The sequence below is a fragment of the Fragaria vesca genome, linkage group LG2 (assembly GCF_000184155.1).
Source record: "Fragaria vesca subsp. vesca linkage group LG2, FraVesHawaii_1.0, whole genome shotgun sequence".
NCBI classification, from domain to species: Eukaryota; Viridiplantae; Streptophyta; class Magnoliopsida; order Rosales; family Rosaceae; genus Fragaria; species Fragaria vesca.
This window is the reverse complement of record NC_020492.1, coordinates 12,891,215-12,918,858: the sequence shown is the minus strand read 5'-3', so window position 1 is coordinate 12,918,858 and position 27,644 is coordinate 12,891,215. Positions and strand designations below refer to the sequence as shown.

Sequence of the window (27,644 nt, the reverse complement as noted above, 5' to 3'; positions counted from 1 at the left end):
TCTAGTTTCTGTTAGAATTGGCCACACTTTATTTGAAGCTACACTAAGCCCTAGAGAGTAATTGAGGTCAAGCTGCAATGTGTGAGGTGCGTTTTGCTTGGAGGAAGTCAAGGCCTTGTTTCCTTGTGGATGGTGTCTATCGTATCTTCACCAAAGGTCGTGTGCATTGGGAGATCTACAAAGGGAGTACTGTTTCACTTTTCTTGACCATAGTTGTTAGTTATTTTGGGCCTTCGCCCGACCTTTCTGCACACTTGAATTTCTCATTGCGGTTTTTGCTTGATTCCATCATTTTAACATTGAGGACAATGTTAAGTTCAAGTGTGGGGGTGAGGTTTGTATAAACCTTTCTTTTTCTTTTTGTGTGCCATTTTAATTTCAGTTTTTTTTTCTTCTTTGTGTTTTCTTGTGAAATTGAGTAGTTATATATCTTCTTTGACTAGTCCCGATGATGAATATGTCCACATTTGAGTTGAATGAAAGAGTAAGCATGTTTTAGATCGGTTGAGCTCAATCATTGGTTAGTGACTTTGCTTTTGTAGTGTATGCAGATGGCCTGGTTACTTCAATTTGTTAGATTTGAAAGAGCATGTATCTAGACTTGTACGAGACACGCATGACCTATTGTGAGATATTTTGAGCCTTATATTGTGAACATGCATTTTTCATGTCACTTGTTCATCATGTGTCCAAATTCCAATTGGTGTGCATCTCTAGAACTTGTTTTAGACCTCTTGAGGCTTCGTGTCAAATTTGTGATGTTTTGGAAACGACGGAGGCTCTAGATTAGAACCATGGCCAAACCAATCATAATCCTACTAAACAGTAATCTTTAGGTTAACCCCTTTGAGCCTAACATATTAGCCTTTATATTTGTTAACCCACATTTACTCTAGCCCTTAGCTTAAACACTAACTGACCCTCTTCTTTTTATTTGTCATTGGCCTACTCATATTTCTGGGCTGTTTGGGATTTGTAGGCTTGCACCGGTAATGACTTGGTTTGTTTAAGTGCACTGAATAGTTGAAAGGTATTTTCTAATACACGTTAACTTGGCTTGCACTGGTAATGACTTGGTTCGTCCTTTTTGTGGGTTTTGATTTTGTTCATTGTTGCTGTTGGTTTTTAACTGATTGGGTTTAGGGTTGATTGCAGTATAAAAGTTGATTGAAGTATCCTATCTGTGCCTGCATTCGCTGTTCAATTTTTAGTTCGGGTTCTGTGTAAATTGGATGCTGATTATGGGTTTTCTTGTTACAGTATCAGCTACTGAAACTATGGTGAAGGGAACTAGGGAGGTTTTGGATTTGGTTGGCTCTGGACAGTTGTGACTTGGTCTATTTTTGTGGTCTTGGTAATCCTTTCAATTTTTCCTAGATTTTCATTTTTTAATGTTTGTGAATTTGAGCTGATCCTGTTTTTCTTTTCTTTTCAGTTGGGGTTCATTTATTGCAACAATGCAGGAGTACCTGAAAAGCAACAACATTAAGGGACCGGTGAGAGAATGTTCCTGGACCGACAAGCTTTTCTTTGAGGTAAGATAAAAAACAACGTTTAAGTTTTGATCCTGCTCGTGGCTGGGTTAGGAAACTTGCACAATTTTTTGTCAAACTCTATGTGGTACTTTTACTGTAATACATTAGTGTTCTTTTAGTGCAATTAGTTCTTGAATCGCATAGTAATCTCTGATATCTGAAACTTACTTACATTTGTGCGGTAAATTATTTGTAGTTGATAAGTTTGTGATCTATTTTTGACAATTTCTTTTCCTCTTTTGTTTAAGCTCCTGAGGTCCGTAAATGGCTTTATGACATTCTTTGTTTACCGGTCCAAGGTCTCATACGTAAAGAGGAGGAACGGAAATAAGTGTTCTTCATTTTTTTTTCTTCAGTAAACTGGCTGTGTTTTTTTATTTTAAATGCAAAACAAGGATCATAATGCACAACACTCGTGTTGGAAAGTATTTTATTTAACAGGACTATATTGTAGATAATTCCTAGGCTTCTTATTGTGTAGGAATTATAGATAATGCAAAACAAGACAGGCTAGGAGAGCCCTTTTATGTAGGGAATTGGGAGGTTAGGCTTCTTATTCATAAGGTATCATTTTGAAAAGCTTAAGTTGTATGTGAGAGCCAAAAGGTTGTACCTAAGTGTTAAAGAGATAAAATTAACTTAGACATAGGTTTAAATTGTTGTAAATGTCGAGTCTGGTACCAAAATGTTTCTTCATCAAAATAGTTGCATTCTCATTCATTACACTGCATTTCATTATCATTCTCATTTTATGCATCTCATTTTACATTTACTAACGTATGCTTTGAATTCCAGGAAATATCATACGGCTAAAGGAACTTAGTCGATCAAGAACCTCACGTCCTTCACATGCACGGTAGTTCCCACTTACACTAAAGATTTCCATGGAGATGCTACATAGATTGAACGTGAAGTGACCAGCAATGAGTTGAAGATGATTGGCCGTCATTTTTAGACTCATCATAAGGCGTTTAAGGTGAATGACCACAAATTGAAGCCTGACTTTGAGGCCTTTAAAGAGCACATTGTGGAGGAAGTACAGGATACGCCATTCACACAGAGCTAAAATGGAGGTACAAGTCTAGGCTGAAAGACTATAAACATTAAGCGCTGCTTGGGAGGCAACCCAATTCAACCGTAGCTATGGACGAGCCATCAACGGAGATTGGTCTTCTTGAACTCTTCCTTTATTTTTCCATTTTGTTTTTCGCATTTATTAGTTTGACAGTGTGTTGTTTGTGTGAATCCATGTTTCCATGCTTATATTCTAACCATTCGTTTGCTTTCTGAGTCTTTTGTTTGTTTTCGAGTCATAAGAGCCCTTAATTGTCTATGATGATTAAAATCTCTGAAATTATGGATAAGAGATCACAAGATTGAGCTGATTTATAACTGATGTTCGGTTTGTTAATTGAAATGAATGGAAATCATGTGAAATGTAGTGGATATGATTTGAAACTTTGGTACAGAAATGAGCATGCTAATATGAGTTTTGATTCATATGAACCCAATGTGAGCTTTTGAGCCTATATATGTGCTATTCTTTCTGATGAGTGATTATTGAAAAATTCTGATTCGTTTTCTTAGCTTTGAATTTTTCGAAAACCTCATTATTCTTTCAATTTGATTGATTGCTCACCATAGCTTTTAATGAACTCTAGATGACTAGAACTCACTCTTGTGGACTTTCGAAACTTTTAATCATAAAACACTCTGATTTTGGAAAGGATAAATGGAACTTTTTAGGATGAACACCATTGCCAAACAGCTTGCGTCCCCTATTTGTGTGCGCTGCACACCCCTTAGTTTTGAGCCTACATTGAGACTTTTTTTTCTAACACCCGTGGAATTTTTACCTTGAGCTTAGTACAATGATATCCCTACCCTTGTCCTTTGGGCCTAGTAGAGCAATTGTGATGTATCGTATGAAATGATGATGTGAAACAAGTGTGGGGGAATTGAATGTCTGTGTAAAAGAAAAGAAAATTTCGGCGGGGGACAAAAAAGAAAAAAAAAAAAAGAAAAATTGGACATTCTCTGTGTTGTGAAATGGGAATTTTGACTGTAAATGGAAGGCCCAAAAATGAAATTACTTGGCCTTTGTTCTGTTTCATGATGTTGTAAAGTGGTTGAAATGACGAAGGGCCCAGAATGATGACATTTGGCCCTTGCTTTGGCGACATAAGGTGTGTTTGAATGCTCTGCTAGGTCCTTAAGAATTTTGCAATACCTTCTCTTAAATTCATACCCCTAGCCCAGCCCCATTAACACCTTTTAAAGTTCATTTTCATCGGGAGTTTCATTATATTCTTGATGTTGTTATGCTTGACTTTATTGGCTTTTGCGTTTGCATTTGAATTTTTAATGTGTTTTGATTTGAATTTTTTTTGGTGGCATGAAATTTGGTGTTTGAATGCAAAGAGTGCAATATAAATTTTCCCCAAGATGGATTCGTGGGACTATAGATTTGGGAAGTTCCCAAATCCTCTGCTCGGATCGAATAGATAAGTTGAGTGCTTTTGAATTTTCAAATTTTTTCATCCAGTTTTTGTGTGGTTTTTATACTGTTTGGGATTGAGCTAATCATTTCAAGAAGGATAACCGTTCCCATTACCTGATTTGAGTTGATTCGGCGTTTGTGTGTTCTGCTATCTAGGACCTCAATGATCGATTCCAGTATATAGCTTGCTAATTTGATCATCATTTTTTAGCAGTTTATCAGGTAAAGTTACAGTTTACATGCAATATACTCAGATAAAGAAAACTGTGTTTCTTTCTTTCTTACTGAGTTTCAATCTGATTTTTGTTTCTTTCTTTCTTTCTTCGTTTTGCTATCGAGTGCCACCCGAATACTAAATTGGAGAGATAATTGGACCTGGCTGGAAACTAAAGATGGTGAATGTAAGGAATTCGTCTTTCACGCTGAATTTTATTTTCACTTTTAAATCAGCAATCCTTTCTTTAAACCAAAATTAATTCCAGCGTATGTTTTGTGGATTATCCTGAGGTAAAGAGATGAACTAAAGAAGCTTTAACCTATGAATTTCCTTTCTCAAGTTCCTAGCACAGTTGAGGTACTTGCTATTATCTCCCACTGTGATTTTGATTGTACACTGTAACATGCTTTTAAATACTGAAACTCCTGATTGGAAGCAGCAAAAGTTTGGGATTTGTCTGTGTCCTTCCCAAATCTCATCTTGGTTCCAATTCTTAGAAATGCTGTGCTTATTGATGTACTGTGCTTCTCTTTACTTTTTAGTTACAGTATTAGTTCATTTCATGTAAAGTGATGTGGAATTTTAATTTTCCTGTATGCATGCTGCTGCAGGGGTGGACTCCGTTTGATTGAGTTGGTTATTTTGATTGCTTACATCTCAGCGAGAATAGTGATCTTTCTCCGGGTATGCTTCACTTTACATCTCTTTACTTTGACTAAATGCCTTGGAAAGCTTCTTCAAATCGTTGAAACGTCTTGATTTATTAGTCTCTCACTGCTTAAAAAGAATTCTGAAATATTCTCTTGCAGGAGGTAATTCGGCAAACAAGGACATCATCATTGCTGGATTCCTTACCTATTTGAACAAAGAAGACTATTTGCAGAGGTATTGTCTTTGCTGACAACCACAGCGTTTGAAGTTTCAGTTTTGAGATCCTAAGTTTGAATACTAAATCTGTTGTCTTACTAATCTTTCCAGTCTCTGCTTTTAGATGAGATCTTTTATGATACTGCTGGCATTTGCATTCCTTAATCTTATCCGTAAAGCATATAAATTTCTATAAATGTATATAAAAGGCGCCAAAGGTATAGAATATAGATTAATGCAACCAATTCAGAGCTTGAGTTGTATTTTCTGAACCTGTCACAGTGTTTTATGAACATATGGAGAAAGTTCACATTGCCTTATGTTGCAAGGTTTGTTAATTACAAGTTTAAGGATTTGAAGTCAGCAAGAGGGATTTTTTGTGTGATGAAAATGAACTATATACAACAAAAGTGAAGTTATCGAAATCAAATGAAGCTTATAACTTGGTTCATACTGAATCTTTTTCGTAATTTTTCTCTCCTTAGTTTCTGTTAACATTCTATGGTGTTTGATATTCAGTATTGTTTGTGTAAGTTTGGCAGCTATTAACACGTTTTGATTTACAGTTGAATAGATACGCGATTAGCCAAAAGTTTTAAAGTAAATCTGAAATTGACTTCATTTGGTATCTGCAAGTGAAAACTGAAGATGGGGTTTGGGAGGAGGGTTAAGAAGCGGCGGTGGGTTTGGGAGATGTTGGTCTGTCCACCCTCACATCGATCTCTGAAGATGATGTGCATGCCAAGATTTTGATTGATCATCTCCAACTTTTCATGTGTCCAGGTTCCCTTTTCATTTCTTTGGGTACCTCTAGGATTCAAAGATGTGATTTGAAATATTCTGTTCATTTTTGGTTCTGATTTGGTTCTTGGTTGTTCGTTTAGGTGCTCAATGTCAATCGATATCGGAAGCAATTGAATGGGAACAACTAGGTAAACTTTGTGTTGTCTTTCTTCAGTTCATTTTTGCATTGGAAATAATCTTCAATTTCATTCCTGCTAATATGCATGTACTTCAGAATTCATTTTTTCCCTTCATTTTCAATTTTTGATTAAATAACAGTTTCGGGTGAATTTCTTATGAATATGCATGTACTTCAAAAATATATTGTAAAGGTTGAACTAATTGCTAAATCAGTACAAATGTCTCATTCAAAGCTACAGTTACCATTAAATTCTAACAAGCATTTCCAATATATCAAAAATAAGTTGGCAAGTATATAAAAAATGACATTGGTAGGTTGCTTTGTTCATTTGTTGTCCAGTTTACTGGTATAGTCATATTCCTAACTCTAAACTGATAGTGATAAGTTTCTGGTTTCTGCAGGTGATCTTCTCTGGGGCTATTAGTTGAATTGCAGTCCCAATGCACTCTGTGCACTAAAATTATGGTTATTTCAGGGTTCGTTTATTATTGGAACTGAACGTCATCTTCAAAATTTGCTGGTGAATCAGTAACTTATTGATCATACAAACCGAATGATGGATGCGACTGATCAAGCCCCCTGATGGAGCACATAAGGTTCTTCCTCCTGATAGACAAACTTTTGCTTTCTGTTCGTCCTCCTTTATTTTTCTTTTATTAGTTTTATTTATCATGCATATCATGATATCAATTGAGCTGGTACGAAGAATGAGCTGATACGAAGGATTTAGGATGCCAAGAAAATTAAGCTGTAACTGTAGTCCAAAAACTCAGTAAATTGATTCTAGCGTCGTCCTCGGGTAAAGCTAACTATCTTTTTTGCCTTTCTTTTTTGTAGAAATAAAGTAGTCATAGTAGAAGGGAATCTAACAACTATTCCTCAATTTGAATCATATATATTCGGGTTTTTCAATTTCGTACCTTTCTTTTATCTGATGCTGAATTTGAATTGGACGAATTGATTTCCGAACAGAAAATTTCTCTTTGCATGTTGTGATCGAGCTTGAGAGGAGTGATCTTTCTCCAGGTATGTTTTACTTCTGCTAAGTTTTTGATTTTGGTTTGCATTTGATTTGATTTGTTTTTGTTCTGAAGTTGCTTCTTGGTTCTTCGTTTTGTTTTTGTCGGGTGTGGCTGTGGGCGTTGGTTGTTTTTGGGTGATTGATTCAAGTAAGCTTCGTGTTCTTCGTGTTCTCTAATGTCTCAGTATTTCTTATCCTTTTCTTTTGGTTCTATCCATTTTTTTGTTTTCATTTTCGGCGTGGAGCCGATGAGATATCTTTGAGTGAAAATCTATGGAGGATTTGTTAACATGTGCCTGGTCGAGTTTGGTTGATTTTGGGTGGGATCCAATTTGTTAGTTTCTCAGGTATATTCTTGATGTTGTTATGCTCGACTTTATTGGCTTTTGCGTTTGCATTTGAATTTGAATTTTTATTGTGTTTTCATTTGAATTATTTTGTGTGTTGGCATGAAATTTCGTGTTTGAATGCAAAGAGTGCAAATATAAATTTTCCCCAAGATGGATTCGTGGGACTATAGATTTGGGAAGTTCCTAATCCTCTGCTCAGATCGAATAGATAAGTCGAGTGGTTTTTATACTGTTTGAGTTGAGCTTATCATTTGAAGAAGGTTAACCGGTTCCCATTACCTTATTTGAGCTGATTTGGCGTTTGTCTGTTCTGCAGTCTAGGACCTCAATTGTCGATTGCACAGAATTGCAGTATATAGCTTGTTGATTTGATTTTTATTTTTTAGCAGTTTATCAGGTAAAATTACAGTTTACATGCAATATACTCAAATAAAGAAAACTATTTTTCTTTCTTTCTCAGTTTCAATCTGATTGTCGTTTCTTTCTTCTTTTTGCTATTGAGTACCCCCAAATGCTAATTGGAGAGATAACTGGACCTGGCTGGAAACTAAAGATGGTGAATGTAATTACTAGCTCGATTGCTTTGATCTTCGGTAGTCACTATCTTTTCGAACATAACAACATGTTTTATCTGTTGATGAATGTGATGCACATTGTTGTTTTTGACTGGGTTTTCTTTTTCCTTGATTTGAGCTGATTCGGGTTTTGTCTGTGCGGCAGTCTAGCACCTCAATGATCGATTGCTCCGAATTCCAGTATATAGTTTGCTGATTTTAGTTTGTTGTTTTTTCTGTTTTTCAGGTAAGTTACAAATTTTGCATGCAATGTACTCAAATAAAGAAAACTGTATCGATTATATTGTGGCTTCAAAGAAAGAGAACTTTGCTTTCATCTGCTTGATTTTTAATTTTCATGTTTCTTAATCTATACTCAATTATGCTATCCATATAGATTTCTAAAGCTTCTCCTGTTTGTTTAATTTCAGGTGAGAAATGAATTTTTGAAGTTTACACTTAGTTTGGGTCTCAAGTCATGTTTATTTACAGTTTTTAGGTTTTCATGCTTGAGAACTGTGCTTCAAACTTAGTGAGAAGTTCCTATTTGTTTGAATTTGTTTCCCCAAGCCCCAGTCTGTAAACCCGATTTTGATAGTACTTACCAATGATACCAAACAATATCTCAATTCGGATCAAACCACTCAGCAAAAGGAAAATAGAAAAAAGTGAAGAGCTTTAACCTTTTCATGACTTCTCTGTATCTGTATTAAAGTCATGCCAAGGAAAGTGTGACATTTAGGAATTGTGCAACAGTTTTACTTAAGAACGGTTGGGTTCACTCAAATGTTTCCTTAACTTTGATAAGTATTTTTGCTTCCTACCTTTTACTTTTAACTGTTTGGTTTGTTGATCTGCATGTGTTTTGGAATTGGATCTTAGATTGAAGGTGGTGCTCTGTGTGTGAGGCTATAAGGGGGTTATATTTTTCCATGATTGCTTACTTCTCCTAAGTTTTTTTTATCTCGTTTTTTATATTGTGAATTTCGATCTTCTTTGCTCTCTTTTTGAAATTTGAACTGTTTCCGATCTATGTTGATCTCTTTCCGATCCTGACGAAATTTGCAGCGTAACATCAGCAAGAACAGGGATGGTAATTCTGGGTTTTCCGGGTTACAGGTATAATTATTGATATGTTTTCTTTCAAACAAGTGTTTAATTAGAATTACGTTGGGGTTTATAAGGTGTATTTGATCCAATCGTTATTGTACTAAAGCATGCTGCTTTTCAATTTTTGGTGGGTTTTTGTGCGTTCAGATTATATATGGCGTTGATAGTGCAATGTGCATTGGTTGTAAATTGGGTGTTTGTTTTGGAAAGTTTGTGAATATAAAGAGCTGGTCTTAAATTGGATTGAGACGGACTAGATATGAAAAGTGAAGCTTGGAAAGTGAGTTTTAGGTTCGATATAGATGCTGTTGCATCTATACGGATAGCTTGATTGTGAAATTTTTGATTCCTCAGGAACTTATCAGCTGCAGAATTTGTTCTCACTGTAAGTGCCCATGTCAATTGTGGTCCAAAGTTTAGGATATTTAGGTACTGAGACTTGACGTTTTCATTTTGATATTGTTGCCACTGATGAAAATTATTGCAGGAGGGCAGAGCACAACAATATATGAGGGGAATTGGTGTCACTGATCTATTGCGTCAGTGCTGAGTAATTTCTGATTTCATTATATGTTTAGTGCAGTCTGATAAGGATTTTAATCAAAATTGGTTGCTTGGAATACTTTATTTCATGCAATATGATTGATGCACTTGAATATATGAATAGTTGCCTACTGAAATGATACTTATCAACATGGATTTTTCAACTTGGTCATGCTCTTCAAGTTCATTATTGTTGTATCAGTTTTGCAATTTATTCCTTTCATTTGTACAGGGCAATGCTGCTGGAAAGGTGATGATTGCTTCTTTACTTTTGTTTTTAGTATTGTAAAGGTTAAAAAACTATTAGAGTTTGGTGTTAAATGTGACTTAAATTCTTTCTGGTGAATAATGTGCAGCTCTGGAGCTTAGTGGAAAGACAATCGCGTTTAGATCCTATAAATCTGGTAAGAAATCCGTCTTTCACACTGAATTTTATTTTCACTTTTAGATCAGCAATCCTTTCTTTAAACTAAAATTAATTCAAGCATCTGTTTTGTGTATTATCCTGAGGTAAAGAGATGAACCGAAGAATGAGTACAAGTTTGACCGATGGAATACGAGTTTGAGTATTGTAGTCACTCGAATGTTTCCTCAACTTTGATTAGTATTTTCACTTCCTTTTTACTTTAACTGTTTGGTTTGCTGTTCTGCATGTGTTTTGGAATTGGATTTTAGATTGAAGGTGGTGCTCTGTGTGTGTGAGGCTGTAAGGGGGTTATATTTTTTCAGGTGTGCTTACTTCTCCTAAGTTTGTTATTTGGTTTTTTAAATTGTGAATCTGAATTTTTGATCTTCTTTGCTCTCTTTTTGATATCCGAACTGTTTCTGATCTACCTGCCCTGTTGTTATTTTCCTCGTTCAAATGCCGGACTACTTGGACTGAGATTGAGATTTTGAATGAAGAACGAGGGCGGGATTGGATAAAGTTTTGAGGTACACTTTGTACATGTAAAAATAAAATAAAATTCTGATGATGAGCTGCAAAATTGGTTGCTCTTTTGCCTTCTAAATGGAGAAGCTCCATTGCATTGTTAAGAACGATTGCTGCTATATTATAATGCAGACAGATTTTTCCATCTTTAGATACGATAGGAGGACTTTCAGCTTTTATGAGGTTAAGAATTTAGGATTGCAATGTTGTATGCAATGTGATTAAATGAGTACTGTATGGATGAAGTCCTTTTTTGATATGTGAGTTTTGAGTGTGTTATTATTTATTCACATGACCAGTTGGATTTTGGATTGGGTCTTGCGAATACTTTTATTTTTTTTGCAGGTTCGGTGAAGGGTAAAGCTTGCTGGGACTCAATTCCGTATTGAAGGTCTGTGTTCTGTTTATTTTACTTTTCACATTGGGTGTGATTGCAGACCTTTTCATAACTCACATTAGGATTTAGCTGTTCATCAGAGATATATACACATAGATAAAATGCATACAATGCAATGCATCTAAAATTCCAAAAATGTACCCGTTGAATGTTAATGATGACAGTTCTGAGCAAAAATATTTAGTTGCAGATTTGATTGCTGTGTATGGCCAAAAACAATTTACATCCGGTATATGCAAACAAGATATGTTTTCTAGCCAAATTCATTCACATTTCAATCTCTGTGGATTTGCAATAGAATAGAAAGAGAGAAAGACTGGATACTCAAGTATTTTACGTTTGAGATTGAGTGAGGTACCTGAGGCTTGACTTTTTTTTTGGTTACAAACAGGTGAAAAAGACACAAAGCAGAAAAAACAAACAGACTAAAAATTAGAGGAAGAGCTCATCCTTGCTCTAGAAATGGTTAGGAGGATAGTCAAAAGCAATGAAACCAAGAACATGTAGAAATTTTAATGATTAGTTAGTTGCTTATTATAAATTATTTTCTGCAGTGTATGATAGAGCTGCGAGGGGAGTAGAGGCTGACATGAATGATGACATTGAAGACTATGAAGATGACTTGAAACAAGTGAGTACCGACTTCAGTTCTTCAATTCTTGCCTTTAGAGTTTTATAACTTATCTTCAACAGTTATTCAATTAGTTATTTAATTAATAAAATTTATTTTTTCTTGTGATTTTGTGGATATGGGGAAGATTGATTATATTCTTTTGTTATATGTTGCTGAACGGATGAGCAATTTAACAAAGGAGGAATGTGTGCATGTACTTTGCCGACAAAGTACTGGGTTCCCTACTTCCCTAGAGGCGGCTCAAAATATTGTGCCATTGCATAAATGTGGGAGATGGGAGACTCGGATGGGTCAATTTTTAGGTGAAAAGTAAGTAAACCTTTCTCTTAATTATCACTCATTTTATTATCCGGTATGTTTTGGTTGTCGACCCTAGTTAGACCTCATTTTTTTAACAGTGTAGATTGACGGTCAAATGACATGAAATGCCAATGAGATAGTTTCTATGAATTGACACAAGGACACCTGTTTCATCATTGCAAATAAAATATCCATGTTGGTCTTGCAGTGTATGACAGAGCAGCGATCAAGTTCAGGGAGTAGAGGCTGACATAAATTTAGACATGGAAGACTATGAAGACTATGACATGGAGTACTGACTTGAGTTCTTCAATTCTTGCCTTAAGAAAGCTAGGTTTTTTGGGATTGTGGTTTTCTCTGAACTTATTATGAACAGTTTTATAGCTTATCTTCAACAGTAAAACCAGCTATTCAATTTTATTTTTTATTTTTTAATGATTTTGTGGATACGGGGAAGATTGATTATATTCTTTTGTAATATGTTGCTGAACGTGGCAATTTAACAAAGGAGGAATGTGTGCATGTACTTTTTCGACAAAGTACTGGGTTCCCTAGAGGCGGCTCAAAATATAGAGAAGTGCCATTGCATAAGTGTGGGATATGGGAGGGCTCGGATTAGCCAATTTTTAGGCAAAAATTAAGTAAACCCTTTTCTTAGTTATCACTCATTTTATTGTCCGGTATGTTTTGTTGTCAACCCTATTTAGACCTCATTTTTTTTACGGTCTAGATCGATGGTCAAATGACATGAAATGCCGATGAAAAATTTTGTGTGCCCCATTTGTAATCTCTTACACAGCTTAATGATTGATTTTACAGGTACGTTTATTTGGGATTATTTGATGCTGAGAACGATGCGGAAGGTACGTGTTTGCAAAGCTGCAGATACAGATAGCGATACAGATATTGAATTTATTGGTTTCTGGGAAGAAGAAAAACAATTAGTTGAAGATTGGAGTGAGAATTGATGTACACTTTTTTGTAGGGCCTATGACAAAGCTGCAATCACGTATAATGGGAAAAAATCTGCGCTAAATTTGATCCTAGCAACTATGAGAGTGAGCTGAACTCAACTGATAATTAATTAATTTAAATTGTAGTAATTCATCTTAATTTTTGCAAATATTCATTTAGATATTTTCCTGATTACATGTGGCCCCTTATCACTAATGTGTTGCTTTCAGATTTCTGCTGATAAAGTAGAGGACAAATGCATGAAAGATGATGGAAGGTTAGTTTTCCTCTTACCGCTGATATAATGCTCTCTTAGGTCTCTTTCTAGCTCTAAGGTTTCTCATTGTGTTTCTTCTCTGCAGTGTTCTGGCTGCTGCAGTATCTTCCAATAAGAGAACTGATATAACTAATGAGAAGGAGAATAGTAATTCCATAGCTAGTATTCCAAAGCCACCCATGAATTATTCCAAGAAGGGAGATCTTCCAAGTGATTCCAAAAACCAATCAGGGCCAAGGGGAAAAGGTCACTTGAACTCTTCACATATTAAACCGTATACTATGAAAAGGTTGGCATGCTTCACTTTTTCTGGTATTTCTTGAATTCATTATACGCCAGTGCTATGTCCTAATTGTATACTTGACTGAAACTTACAGAGAAGAGAACGTGAAAAATGCAAGTGGCACATCCATGTTAGCTCAGGAGAATCAGGCAATTAAGTGGGAGAAGTTGGATGTTGGAAGATCTAGACAGGTTACTTTTAGTTCTGTAATTTGTGTTGACTCACATCTAGAAGCCTCTTTGTTGTCGTTTGGTGAAGATTATTTCTAGACATTTCCTGTGACTGTTTTTCCTTGTGTGCCCTTAAAATGCAGATTCTTAATCCCAGACCCCAAACATTGCTCCACAAGTCAAAACTGGGTCATACCAGTGCCACACATTTTTCAACTGCTATTAAAACTCAAAAGGAGGACAGGACAGGACGGTTTGTGCTTTTCATCCCTCTTTTGCACTCCATGTTGTTATGCAATATCAGAATTGAGTAGTTGATACTTTCCCAATCTACAGATTTATGTTCAGGAACCTGCAGCACCATTTGTTTCAATGGCAGAAATGATGAACAGGTTCCAATCAAGTACCAGAGACTTGTCGCTGCCGCATGCTAATGGTTCTCTTTCACACGTAAAGGAGCTTCACCCTGCTCAAAGTTGTTTCACTTCTTTACACTATTTTTTATATATATTTAGTTGGTCAGGTTGAATAATTTTTTTTTGCTAGAGGCTGATGTTGCTTCTATTATTCAGATGAAGCCTAAACTCACCTTAACAAGACCAAAGGAGCCAGAATTTGAGACATCACAGCGTGTGCGCTCAGTTAGAGTGAAGAGTACTGCTGAGCTGGAAGAAGAGATGATGGCCAAAATTCCCAAGTTTAAGGCTCGTCCAGTAAACAAAAAGGTACTCAATTTATGGCCTGATCTCAACTTTCATTCACGATCTATATTGTTGATTCACTGGACTTTGTTGGTCGTTACAGATTCTTGAAGCACCATCATTACCTGCAATGTCAAGAAGTACCCCACAGCCACCTGCATTTCAGGTAAAGCTAAAAGTGAACTGTGTATCATCACAAGAAGCAAATTCAAGATTGTTTTTCATGTTCAATAGTTCTGAGCTGTCATATTGCTCTTTGTGATGAGGACATCATAGTCAAACCTTTCAAGGTTTATGAGCGAAACAAATGGAAAGAGAAAGCACCTAATCATTCAAAATAATTGTTGCACCCGGGAGGGGAAACAAAGTCTGATTCCTGAAGTCTCTAAGCTGCCTGTGTCTTTTCATATTTCCATTTCAGTTTAGAAGTCTTAAGGTCTCTTTAAGTTGGTCTTAAATGCATCAGTTTCAGGAGAGGGTCCTAATGAGTCTTTAATGCTTCAGTTTTAGAAGAGTCTTTAGTGCAGTCCATTTGAGCTACCAGCTCAAGTATAAATAAGTGTAAGGGCTACATAGGGATGCTATGCTATGTTATATGAATAAAATTATCAGAGTGTTTCTGAGTTTTCCTGTGATGGGATTGGCGTGAAGCCTAGTTTTAGGGTGAGAAGCCTAGATTTGGTGAGAAACCAGGGAGTGATTCCCAAATCCAAGTGTTTTGTGTGTGTTTAAAACCCCAAGCTTTAGAGCTTGTTGATCCTGGTATCTAAGCAGGAGGTTTGCTGCATCAGTTTTGGTATCAGAGCTGTCCAAGCTCCAGCCAAGAATCCTCATTTAACCATGGATCTTGCAGCCTTGGCTAAAACAATTGAAGGCTTAGCCGCTCAAATTGGTCATCTTGAGACCAGGATACAGGATCAAGCAGTTGCTTATAACCAACGTTTGGCTGCAATCGAAGCTTCTATCCAGAACGAAGAAGAGTGTTGGTGGAGGATCAAGGATGCAGTCTAGGAGGAATGTTCGCAGGCAGGCTGTTCGAAACAACAATGGGCAAGATGGACATGATCCTGAGGAAAAAGCATTGAAGTCTGTCATAGTTGAAGCTCCAAACTTTGATGGCCAGCTGAATGCGAAGGTGTGTCTGGATTGGATATCAGACATGGACCACTATTTTGACTGGTACGAGTTGTCTGAAACTCGAAGGGTGCGGTTTGCAAAGATGAAGTTGGTGGGCAAAGCTAGAGAATGGTGGAGTGGTGTGGAAAGGCGAGCTGCAAGAGCCGGTGATGAACCTATCATTCATTGGGAGGAGATGAAAGAAAGGCTGAAGGAGAAGTACGTTCCTTTGGCTTACAAAGAGCGCTTGCTGAATCAGTGGCAATCTCTTCGTCAAGGGAACATGACAGCTGCTGAGTATATTGATAAGTTTGAAGAATTTATGGTGAGATGCAACATAAATGAAGATCCTTTTGTGACTCGCTCGTTTTAGAACCGGCCTTTGTCCAGAACTTCAGAGGGAGCTGATTCCTCATGAAGTATATTCATTGGAGCGAGCATACCAGATAGTGCTGGAATTGGAGCGCTACTTGCAGACTCCTACAACTGTGCATAGCCGATTTGACCAGAAAAATCCTGAATTTCGTCCCAGCTCATCGGGAACAGCACCATCTCCATTTGCCAATAGCTCCAGTACTGCCAATTCATTTGTGAAAGCTGATACAGGAAAGGGAGTGCAATCTGGTGTTCGAGGAGGGGGATCTGTAAAGTGCTACAAGTGTCTAGGCCATGGTCACTATGCTGGCCAATGCCCAACCAAAGAGAAACATCGTAGTCTGTTTGCAGCAAGCACAGGAAAAGAGGCTTGAGAGGAATTGGAGGAAGAAGTTTATATCCCTGAAATTCCTGCCGTTGATGATGACTTGGAGGATGAACCTATTGCCCAAATTCAACCAAGAACGGCGGTGGTAAGGTGCACTTTGACTCAACCCAAAGCGGCTGAAGATTGGAAGAGGACCAGCATCTTTCACACTTATGGAGACAGAAGTTATAAGGTCATCATTGACAATGGAAGCTGTGTCAATATTGTCTCCCCTCCAACCATCTCTAACCTGGGGTTGTCCCCTGCTGATCATCCTCAACCTTATCATGTGGCATGGATTGATAAGTGTTCTATTCCCGTAACACAACGGTGTCAGGTTCCTATTCAATTCTCATCATACAAGGATACTGTTTGGTGTGATGTGGTGCCAATGGACGTGGGACACATTCTTTTGGGCAGACCATGGTTGTATGATCTAGATGTGACCATTTCCGGCCGTTCCAACTCGTGTTCCTTTATTCATGAAGGAAAGCACATCAAGCTGAATCCTATCCAGCCAAAACCGGTACCCCAACTACCTTGCAAGGGAGGGCAGCAGGCAAAATCGCTTAACATCATCGTCCCAAGAGATGTGGTAGAAAACATTGTGGATGAGCAGGTGGTTTCAACAAGACAAGGAGGCTACCAGAAGTATTCAATTAAATGGAAAGAAAAACCTGACTCTGACAAGGAGGAGCTGCAGCACACCAATCCAGATATCTTGGAAAGATACTACAGTTTTATCTCGCCGGAGGCGAGCTCTTCTCAGCCAGGGAGAATTGATGAGGACATCATAGTCAAACCTTTCAAGGTTTATGAGCGAAACAAATGGAAAGAGAAAGCACCTAATCATTCAAAATAATTGTTGCACCCGGGAGGGAAACAAAGTCTGATTCCTGAAGTCTCTAAGCTGCCTGTGTCTTTTCATATTTCCATTTCAGTTTAGAAGTCTTAAGGTCTCTTTAAGTTAGTCTTAAATGCGTCAGTTTCAGGAGAGGGTCCTAATGAGTCTTTAATGCTTCAGTTTGCCAGAAGGATAACTGTTCCCATTACCTGATTTGAGCTGATTCGGTGTTTGCCCTGTTCTGCAGTTTAGGACCTCAATGATCGATTGCACTGAATTCCAGTATATAGCTTGCTGATTTGATTTTCATTTTTTAGCAGTTTATCAGGTAAAGTTACAGTTTACACGTAATATACTTAAATAAAGAAAACGTATTTTTTTCTTTCTTTTTGCTTTCGAGTGCCACCAGAATACAAAATTGCAGAGATAACTGGACCTGGCTGGAAACTAAAGATGGTGAATGTAATTACTAGCTCAATTGCTTTGATCTCCCCTCCTGTTTTTCACCATCCTCTTATTAAAGTGTAATGCTTTTTCTGTTCTTGTCCGGTCGATTGGCATAGCAGTCCGGGTAATTCTTTGTTTGATTTCAGTTTTGGTTTTGGGTTATCATTTGGTTTTCTTTTTTCATGGTAAATTTGAAATTTGGTTGTGTTTTTGATTTATTGGCAATTTGAGATATGGGTATCGAATTTTGGATTGAGACCGCTTTTTTATGATTCGGTAGCTGTGTTTGTCAGCATCTGATTTTCGAGCCAGATTTCAAATCAGGTATATTCTTGATGTTGTTATGCTTGACTTTATTGGCTTTCGCATTTGCATTTGAATTTTTATTGTGTTTTCATTGGAATTTTTTTTGGTGGCATGAAGTTTGGTGTTTGAATGCAAAGAGTGCAATATAAATTTTCCCCAAGATGGATTCGTGGGACTATTGATTCGTGGTTTTTTTATTTTACTTTACTTTTACGAATTTAAATTTTGGATTTGAGGTATGATTTCTGAATTTGATCGCGGACGACGGGGGTAGGAAGGAAGAAGAGAGATGGAATCAATGGACAGGATGCTGCTTCTTCAGGGTAAGGCAAAATTCTCAAAACAACATTACTGACACTTTTGATGTTTGTACGCCTAAGCTGTTTCTTTAAATGAAACAGAAAAAATTGATATAGTACTATTCTGATTGGGGTTCGTTACTATCTGAGATATGTACAGCTGCTGTTGGCAATAGCATAGATCAAGAGGCCGGAAGAAATGCTTTGGAATCGGTGGGAAAGTCGACTGGTATGAACTAGCTTCAGCTTAAACAACTTTGTTAACATTAGTCTTCTTAGTTAGTTCACTCTGTAGTGTTATATTTCTTCTCCAATCTAATCTCATTTGTGTTGTTCTTCTCAAGAAGATGCCCCCAAAGGGCCAAACCCAAAGACTCCCTAATTGAATTGGGTAAGCACATTCTTCAATTTTGACTTCAATTTCAGTGCTTTTATCTGTTTTAGCAAATCATTCAGTGAGGCTATTCTGATCAGAATTCCCACCTTTTCCAACAGTGATTGGTATCAATCAAATATGTGAAATCTTGCCTCACAGTTGAGTGGTCTTGGTTTTTGATCTGTTTTTGGTTGGTTGGTATTGGATGGTTTTAGTGATTGTTTCTAAAGTTTTGATCGTTTAGGCTTTTGGCTTTTGGGTGAAGTCAGGCAGGCTACTGTTGTTCTTTTTCAGTATGGAACCTGTTGGATTCAAGGACTTATCTGGTTCTTGAACTCCTCAATTGGGTATAAATCTGACAGTTTTTTTTATAGAGGGTGTCATTCTTCATCTATAGGATCAAGTATTATCTAATTTGGGTATGTTTTGAGATGATGGAGTTGTATCAAAATTCCTGTGTGAAAACCTGATATTTAAAAGTCATTGCTACTGCTGCCACTTACTGTTATTGCATTGTGATGTTTAAAAACTCTTATGTTGGATATTATGTGGCTGTGGGGAGTGGTTCTCTGCTTTGCTCGATGCATTGGTAAGCACTCATTGAATTGAGTCTGTAGCTTTTAATGTCACTCTTGATGAAAGCTCAATTGATGTAGAATTTATACCATCTTCAATTTTTTTTATTTTACTTCTCAAAAGTTATTTTGGTTCATTCCGAATCTGCGCGGTACTTGATATACTTTTACGAATTTAAATTTTGGATTTGAGGCATGATTTCTGAATTTGATCGCAGACGACTGGGGTAGGAAGGAAGAAGAGAGATGGAATCAATGGACAGGAGGCTGCTTCTTGAGGGTAAGGCAAAATTCTCAAAACAACATTAGTGACACCTTTTGATGTTTGTACGCAAGATACAGAAAAAATTGACACAATACTATTCTAATTGGGGTTCGTTACTATCTGAGATATGTACAGCTGCAGTTGGCAATAGCATAGATCAAGAGGCCGGAAGAAATGCTTTGGAATCGGTGGGAAAGTCGACTGGTATGAACTTTCTTCAGCTTAAACAACTATGTTATCATTAGTCTTCTTAGTTAGTTCACTCTGTAGTGTTATATTTCTTCTCCAATCTAATCTCATTTGTGTTGTTCTTCTCAAGAAGATGCCCCCAAAGGGCCAAACCCAAAGACTCCCTAATTGAATTGGGTAAGCACATTCTTCAATTTTGACTTCAATTTCAGTGCTTTTATCTGTTTTAGCAAATCATTCAGTGAGGCTATTCTGATCGGAATTCCCACCTTTTCCAACAGTGATTGGTATCAATCAAATATGTGAAATCTTGCCTCACAGGTGAGTGGTCTTGGTTTTTTATCTGTTTTTGGTTGGTGGGTATTGGATGGTTTTAGTGATTGTTTCTAAAGTTTTGATCTTTTAGGCTTTTGGCTTTTGGGTGTTTTGCAGGTTTCCATTTCTTTTGGTGGATAGAGAGATCCAGTACAACCCAGGTGTTTCAACTGTTGCTATTAAGATGTGACGATCAATGAGAACTTTTTCCCTGGCCATTTCCTAGAGAGGCCTATTATGTCTGGTGTTCTCATGGTTGAGGTATTACTGTTTAACCCAAATTAGTCCTGTGCATTTTGCTTATTTTACATGCGCACTTAAATATAATGTGTGGTTCTGCATAATAATAATCAAGAACATTCAACATAAAGCACATTGCCAAGGCTTATTGATTGCACCGAATTCCTGTATATAGCTTGCTTATTTGAGTTTCATTTTTAAGCAGTCTTTCAGGTCAAGTTACCGTCTTTACCTATAATGTACCCAAATAAAGAAAATTGTGTCGATTGTATAGTGGCTTAAAAATAAAAAATAAAAAATAAAAAATAAAACTTTGCTTTCATCTGCTTGATTTAATTTTCATGTTTGCTTAATCTGAGTTTCAATCTGATTTTTCTTTCTTTCTTCTTTTTGCTATCGAGTGCCACCAGAATACAAAATTGGAGAGATAACTGGACCCAGCTGAAAACTAACGATGGTGAATGCAAGTACTAGCTCAATTGCTTCAATCTTCTTTCCTGTTTTTCACCATCCTCTTATTATAGTGCAATGCCTTTTCTGTTGTACATGTGCGGTCAATTGGCATAGCCGTCTGGGTAATTCTTTGTTTGATTTCAATTTTTTTCATGGGTTACATCTAGACAGGTTACTTTTAGTTCTGTAATTTGTGTTGGCTCACATCTAGAAGCCTCTTTGTTGTCGTTTGGTGAAGATTATTTCTAGACATTTCCCCTGATTGTTTTTCCTTGTGCCCTTAAAATGCAGATTCTTAATCCCTAACATTGCTCCACAAGTCAAAACTGGGTCATACCAGTGCCACACATTTTTCAACAGCTATTAAAACTCAAAAAGAGGACAGGACATGACGGTTTGTGCTTTTCATCTCTCTTTTGCACTCCATGTTGTTATGCAGTATCAGAATTGAGTAGTTGATCCTTTCCCAATCTCCAGATTTATGTTCGGGAACCTGCAGCACCATTTGTTTCAATGGCAGAAATGATGAACAGGTTCCCATCAAGTACCAGAGACTTGTCGCTGCCGCATGCTAATGGTTCTCTTTCACACGTAATGGAGCTTCACCCTGCTTAAAGTTGTTTCACTTTACACTTTTTTTTATATATATTTAGTTGGTCAGGTTGAATAATTTTTTTTTCTTTGCTATAGAGGTTGATGTTGTTTCTATTATTCAGATGAAGCCTAAACTCACCTTAACAAGACCAAAGGAGTCAGAATTTGAGACATCACAGCGTGTGCGCTCAGTTAGAGTGAAGAGCACTGCTGAGCTGGAAGAAGAGGTGATGGCCAAAATTCCAAAGTTTAAGGCTCATCCAGTAAACAAAAAGGTACTCAAGCTATGGCCTGATCTCAACTTTCAGTCACGATCTATATCGTTGATTCACTGGACTTTGTTGGTCATTACAGATTCTTAAAGCACCATCATTACCTGCAATGTCAAGAAGTACCCCACAGCCACCTGCATTTCAGGTAAAGCTAAAAGTGAACTGTGTATCATCACCGGAAGCAAATTCAAGATTGTTTTTCATGTTCAATAGTTGTGAGCTGTCATATTGCTCTTTGTCTAGGGTTTAATTTGTTCCCATAACTGTGTTATGTGATTCAAATAGAGTTCAAGCCCCTTGGGCCTTTGATCTTGGTAAAAAAAAAAATACCACCATTGAAGTCCATTTTATTCTTATTAGTCCATATTTTGAGCAGCTCTAATGTCTCAGTATTTCTTATCCTTTTCTTTTGGTTCTATCCATATTTTTTTTTTTTTTCATTTTCGGTGTAGAGCCGATGAGATATCTTTGGGTGAAAATCTATGGATGATTTGTCAACAACATGTGCCTGGTCGAGTTTGGTTGATTTTGGGCGGGATCCAATTTGTTAGTTTCTCAGGTATATTCTTGATGTTGTTATGCTTGACTTTATTGGCTTTTGCGTTTGCATTTGAATTTTTATTGTGTTTTCATTTGAATTTTTTTTTGTGGCATGAAATTTGGTGTTTGAATGCAAAGAGTGCGATATAAATTTTCCTCAAGATGGATTCGTGGGACTATAGATTTAGGAAGTTCTCAATCCTCTGCTCTGATCGAATAGATAAGTTGAGTGCAGCTTTTGAATTTTCAAAATTTTTCATTCTGTTTTTGTGTGGTTTTTATACTGTTTGAGATTGAGCCTATCATTTCAAGAAGGATAACCGTTCCCATTACCTGATTTGAGCAGATTCGGTGTTTGTTTGTTCTGCAGTCTAGGACCTCAATGATCGATTGCACCGAATTCCAGTATATAGCTTGCTGATTTGATTTTCATTTTTTTTAGTAGTTTATCAGGTAAAGTTACAGTTTACATGCAATATACTGAAATAAAGAACACTGTATTTCCTTCTTTCTGAGTTTCAATCTGATTTTCGTTTCTTTCTTTCTTTTTATCTTCTTTTTGCTATCGAGTGCCACCCGAATACTAAATTGGAGAGATAACTGGACCTGGCTGGAAACTAAAGATGGTGAATGTAAGTACTAGCTCAATTGCTTTGATCCTCGGCAGTCGCTATCTTTTCAAACATGACAGCATGTTTTATCTTTTATCTGATGAAGAATGTGATGCACATTGTTATTTTTGACTGGGTTTTCTGTTTCCTTGATTTGAGCACATTCGGGTTTTGTCTGTGCTGCAGTCTAGCACCTCAATGATCGATTGCACCGAATTCCAGTATATAGGTTGCTGATTTGAGTTTCCTTTCTAAGCAGTTTTTTAGGTATAGTTTTAAAGTTTACATGCAATATACTCAAATAAAGAAAACTGTATCGATTATATAGTGGCTTCAATGAAAGAAAACTTTGCTTTCATCTACTTGATTTAATTTTCATCTTTGCTTAATCTGAGTATCAATATGATTTTTCTTTCTTTCTATCTTCTTTTTGCTTTCGAGTGCCACCAGAATACAAAATTGCAGAGATAACTGGATCTGGCCGGAAGCTAAAGATGGTGAATGTAATTACTAGCTCAATTGCTTTAATCTCCTTTCCTGTTGTTCACCATCCTCTAATTAAAGTGTAATGATTTTTCTGTTGTTCTTGACCGGTCAATTGACATAGCAGTCTGGGTAATTCTTTGATTGATTTCAGTTTTGGTTTTGGGTTATCATTTGGGTTTCTTTTTTCATGGTAAATTTGAAATTTGGTTATGTGTTTTTGATTTATCGGCAATTTGAAATATGGGTATCGAATTTTGGATTGAGACCGCTTTTTTGTGACAGGGAGAAAGATGATTTCGGTAGCTGTGTTTGTCAGCGTCTGATTTTCGAGCCAGATTTTAAATCAGGTATATTCTTGATGTTGTTATGCTTGACTTTATTGGCTTTTGCTTTTGCATTTGAATTTTTATTGTGTTTTCATTTGAATTTTTTTGGTGGCATGAAATTTGGTGTTTGAATGCAAAGAGTGCAATATAAATTTTCCCCAAGACGGATTCATGGGACTATAGATTTGGGAAGTTCCCAATCCTCTGCTCAGATCGAATAGATAAGTTGAGTGCTTTTGAATTTTTCAAAATTTTTCATTCCGTTTGTGTGGTTTTTATACTGTTTGAGATTGTGCTTATCATTTCAAGAAGGATAACCGTTCCCATTACTTGATTTGAGCTGATTCGGCGTTTGTCTGTTCTGCAGTCTAGGACCTCAATGATCGATTGCACCAAATTCCAGTAGCTTGCTGATTTGATTTTCATTTTTTAGCAGTTTATCAGATAAAGTTACAGTTTACATGCAACATACTCAAATAAGCTATCCATATAAATTTCTAAAGCTTCTCCTGTTTGTTCAATTTCAGGTGAGAAATGAATTTTTGAAGTTTACAGTTGGTTTGGGTTTTTTGCTCTCAAGTCATGTTTATTTACGGTTTTTAGGTTTTCGTGCTTGAGAATTGTGCTTCAAACTTAGTGAGAAGTTCCTATTTGTTTGAATTTGTTTCCCCAAGCCCCATCTGTAAACCCGGTTTTGATAGTACTTATCAATGATACCGAACAATATCTCAATTCGGATCAAACCAATCAGCAAAAGGAAAATAGAAAAAAGGGAAGAGCTTTAACCTTTTCATGACTTCTCTGTATCTGTGTTAAAGTCATGCCAAGGAAAGTGTGACATTTAGGAATTGTGCAACAGTTTTACTTGAGAACGGTTGGGTTCACTCGAATGTTTCCCTAACTTTGATATGTATTTTTGCTTCCTACCTTTTACTTTTTACTGTTTGGTTTGTTCTTTATGTGTTTTGGAATTGGATCTTAGATTGAAGGTGGTGCTCTGTGTGTGAGGCTATAAGGGGGTTATATTTTTCCATGATTGCTTACTTCTCCCAAGTTTTTTTTATCTCGTTTTTTATATTGTGAATCTGAATTTCGATCTTCTTTGCGCTCTTTTTGAAATTTGAACTGTTTCTGATCTATGTTGATCTCTTTCCGATCTTGAATAAATTTGCAGCGTATCATCAGCAAGAATAGGGAAGGTAATTCTGGGTTTTCGGGTTACAGGTATAATTATTGATATGTTTTCTTTCAAAGCAAGTGTTTAATTAGAATTCCGTTGGGGTTTATAAGGTGTATTTGATCCAATCGTTATTGTACTAAAACATGTTGCTTTTCAATTTTTGGTGGGTTTTTGTGTGGGTTTAGATTTATATGGCGTTGATAGTGCAATGTGCATTGGTTATAAATTGGGTGTTTGTTTTGGAAAGTTTGTGAATATAAAAAGCTGGTCTTAAATTGGATTGGGACAGACTAGATATGAAAAGTGAAGCTTGAAAAGTGAGTTTTAGGTTTGATATAGATGTTGTTGCATCTATATGGATAGCTTGATTTTATCCAACTGTGAAATTTTTGATTCCTCAAGAACTGCGGAATTTGTTCTCACTGTAAGTGCCCATGTCATTTGTGGTCCAAAGTTTAGGATATTTAGGTACTGAGACTTGACGTTTTCGTTTTGATATTGTTTTGCCACTGATGAAAATTATTGCAGGAGGTTTGGGCACAATAATATATCAGGGGAATTGGTGTCACTGATCTATTGCCTCAGTCTTACAATGGTGTGAGTAATTTCTGATTTCATTATATGTGTAGCGCAGTCTGATAAGCATTTTAATCAAAATTGGTTGTTTGGAATACTTTATTTCATGCAATATGATTGATGCACTTGAATATATGAATAGTTGCCTACTGAAATGATACTTATCAACATGGATTTTTCAACTTGTCATGCTCTTCAAGTTCATTATTGCTGTATCAGTGTTGCAATTTATTCCTTTCATTTGTACAGGGCAATGCTGGTGGGAAGGTGATGATTGCTTCTTTACTTTTGTTTTTAGTATTGTAAAGGCTAAAAAAAACTATTAGAGTTTGGTGTTAAATGTGCTTAAAATTCTTTTTGGTGATTAATGTGCAGCTCTGGAGCTTAGTGGAAAGACAATCGCGTTTAGATCCTATAAATCTGGTAAGGAATTCGTCTTTCACACTGAATTTTATTATCACTTTTAGATCAGCAATCCTTTTTTTAAACCAAAACTAATTCCAACATCTGTTTTGTTGATTATCCTGAGGTAAAGAGATGAACTGAAGAATGTGTACAAGTGTGACTGATGGAGTACGAGTTTGAGTATTGTAGTCACTCGAATGTTTCCTTAACTTTGATAAGTATTTCGCTTCCTTTTTACTTTTAACTGTATGGTTTGTTGTTCTGCATGTGTTTTGGAATTGGATTTTAGATTGAAGGTGGTGCTGTGTGTGTGTGAAGCTGTAAGGGGGTTATATTTTTTCAGGTGTGCTTACTTCTCCAAGTTTGTTATTTCGTTTTTTATATTGTGAATCTGAATTTTGATCTTCTTTGCTCTCTTTTTGATATCCGAACTGTTTCTGATCTAATTACCTGCCCTATTGTTATTTTCCTCGTTCAAATGCCGCACTACTTGGATGGAGGAGCTTACGCCATCCAAGAAGCTCAACTTTTTCATCTGGAACAAATTCAGGTAGCCGGCTTATCTCTATCTTCTTTCTGTTTTTTTTTTATTGCTTCTGCTGACAATCTTCAGATCGTGGAGCGCCTTCCAAACCCCTAGGCTAAACTTGACTGTAACCTGAAGTTGTGTAATTTCGATTTTCAGGCTAATAGGACTGATGTAGAGAATCAACCTCCTGTGACTTCAATTCCTGCTTTTACACGGTGTTGTCAAGGTGAGAGCTCGCCATGTAATATATGATTTTGTATTCGGCTAATTGGTATTAAACCCCTTTTTGTATTTCATACCTCCCTCTTGGCAGCTCGATTGGAGAAACAATTTAACACAGAGATCGATCTTCTCTCTCACCTCCACCCTACAATTGTCATAAAGATAGCTGAATTTTCTTTTGCCAACTATATACTTTCATTAGTTTGTTTAGCTTTCATTTAGAATTACGTTTCTGGCTCACAAATTTTTGTATAGTGGTCAATGAATTATAGACATCGTTGTTTGGCTTTCATGAGAAAGGTAATCTCTTTTTTATTTCTGTACAGGATTCTAGGCACTCTACCTCTCTTTCTGGGTTCCTGGATGCAGTTTCATCTATTATCTCAATTGTGGTAGTTCTTAGTGTGTTGTTTACAATCTTTTCCTATTTATCCAAATGGGTAGGCCAAGATCACCATGTGAACTATCAGTATTTGAACTTTTAACATGTCCAATGAAAAAAAAGGTATCTGTTTAGTTTTGGCTGATACTCTTATCTCCCCACTTTACTATGTTTTGTTTCATTCCAGCTGCTTTTTCTTGGATCCTTCAGTCGATCAAAGTTTGTTGGGTTCTTTGGAATTATTTTTTCCTAAGTTGATGGTATGCATTTTTCGGTGAAAATGAAGCTCTAAAGGGGTATTCAAGCTTTAGTGTGGCTGAGCATGTAAAATTAATTTTGCACTTTTCTGATTAAACTTTTTTAGGCTTTTATTTATTATTATTATTTTTAAAATGTCGATCTATTTTTATTATTTTATTTATTGTTATTGTTATTGTTATTGTTATTTATGTTATGTTATGTTATGTTATCTGCAAATATATAGTCATTTAGGCAACTCAGATTACAGTGTCCATAATTTCTCATGCTTTTCTTTTAGTTCTATCACATAATCCTCTTCTTTTAATTTATTTTTTTTCCATTCGATGCAGAGCAAGTGTGTTTAAGATTTTGAATGAAGAACTAGGGCGGGATTGGATGAAGTTTTGAGGTACAATTTTAAATTATTTGCCAAACAAATGCATCTTTGTATTTTACTTTTTCCTGTATCAGTGCAGCTTTGCAATGTGAGAGTGTGAAACTAAGAGAAATCGGATTTTGTTTTAGTTGCGTCTCTAATCTACTCTGTTTTTTGGTTGGTGCTGCTCTGCAGGAATGAGAAGATCATAATCAATTAAGTTCAAAGGGTACTTGTTTGGGCATTGCATTTGATGATTGTGTGATGAAAGATACTGTTTTTTCACTTTGGCTGCTTTTGGTAATAAAAGGTAATGTTCAATTATGTCTATTCTGTGGTATGATTCTCTAATCTACTCTGTTTTTGGTTGGTGCTGCCCTGCTGGAAAGAGAAGATCATAATCAATTAAGCTTAAGGGGTACTTCTTTGGTGATTGCATTTAATGATTGTGCGTTGAAAGATACAGTTT

General features: G+C 36.5%; 1 protein-coding gene and 1 non-coding gene across 2 annotated transcripts; both read left to right on the top strand.

Annotated features, from left to right (window-relative positions):
- Window positions 1–392: 392 nt before the first annotated feature.
- LOC101291195 lies at window positions 393–3,535 on the top strand. Its single transcript, XR_183958.1, has 4 exons — window positions 393–626; window positions 1,261–1,354; window positions 1,436–1,535; window positions 2,331–3,535. It is a non-coding gene; the product is annotated as an uncharacterized LOC101291195 (transcript).
- A 9,047-nt stretch (window positions 3,536–12,582) lies between these two features.
- Window positions 12,583–16,134, top strand: LOC101299642. The gene is made up of 10 exons (XM_004292438.1): window positions 12,583–12,747; window positions 12,870–12,942; window positions 13,069–13,115; window positions 13,201–13,404; window positions 13,493–13,589; window positions 13,905–14,018; window positions 14,141–14,281; window positions 14,373–14,435; window positions 15,228–15,710; window positions 15,832–16,134. Exons 2-10 carry the CDS (start codon window positions 12,937–12,939, stop codon window positions 16,132–16,134), a joined length of 1,458 nt encoding a protein of 485 aa, XP_004292486.1. The 5' UTR covers window positions 12,583–12,747; window positions 12,870–12,936.
- Window positions 16,135–27,644: the final 11,510 nt, after the last annotated feature.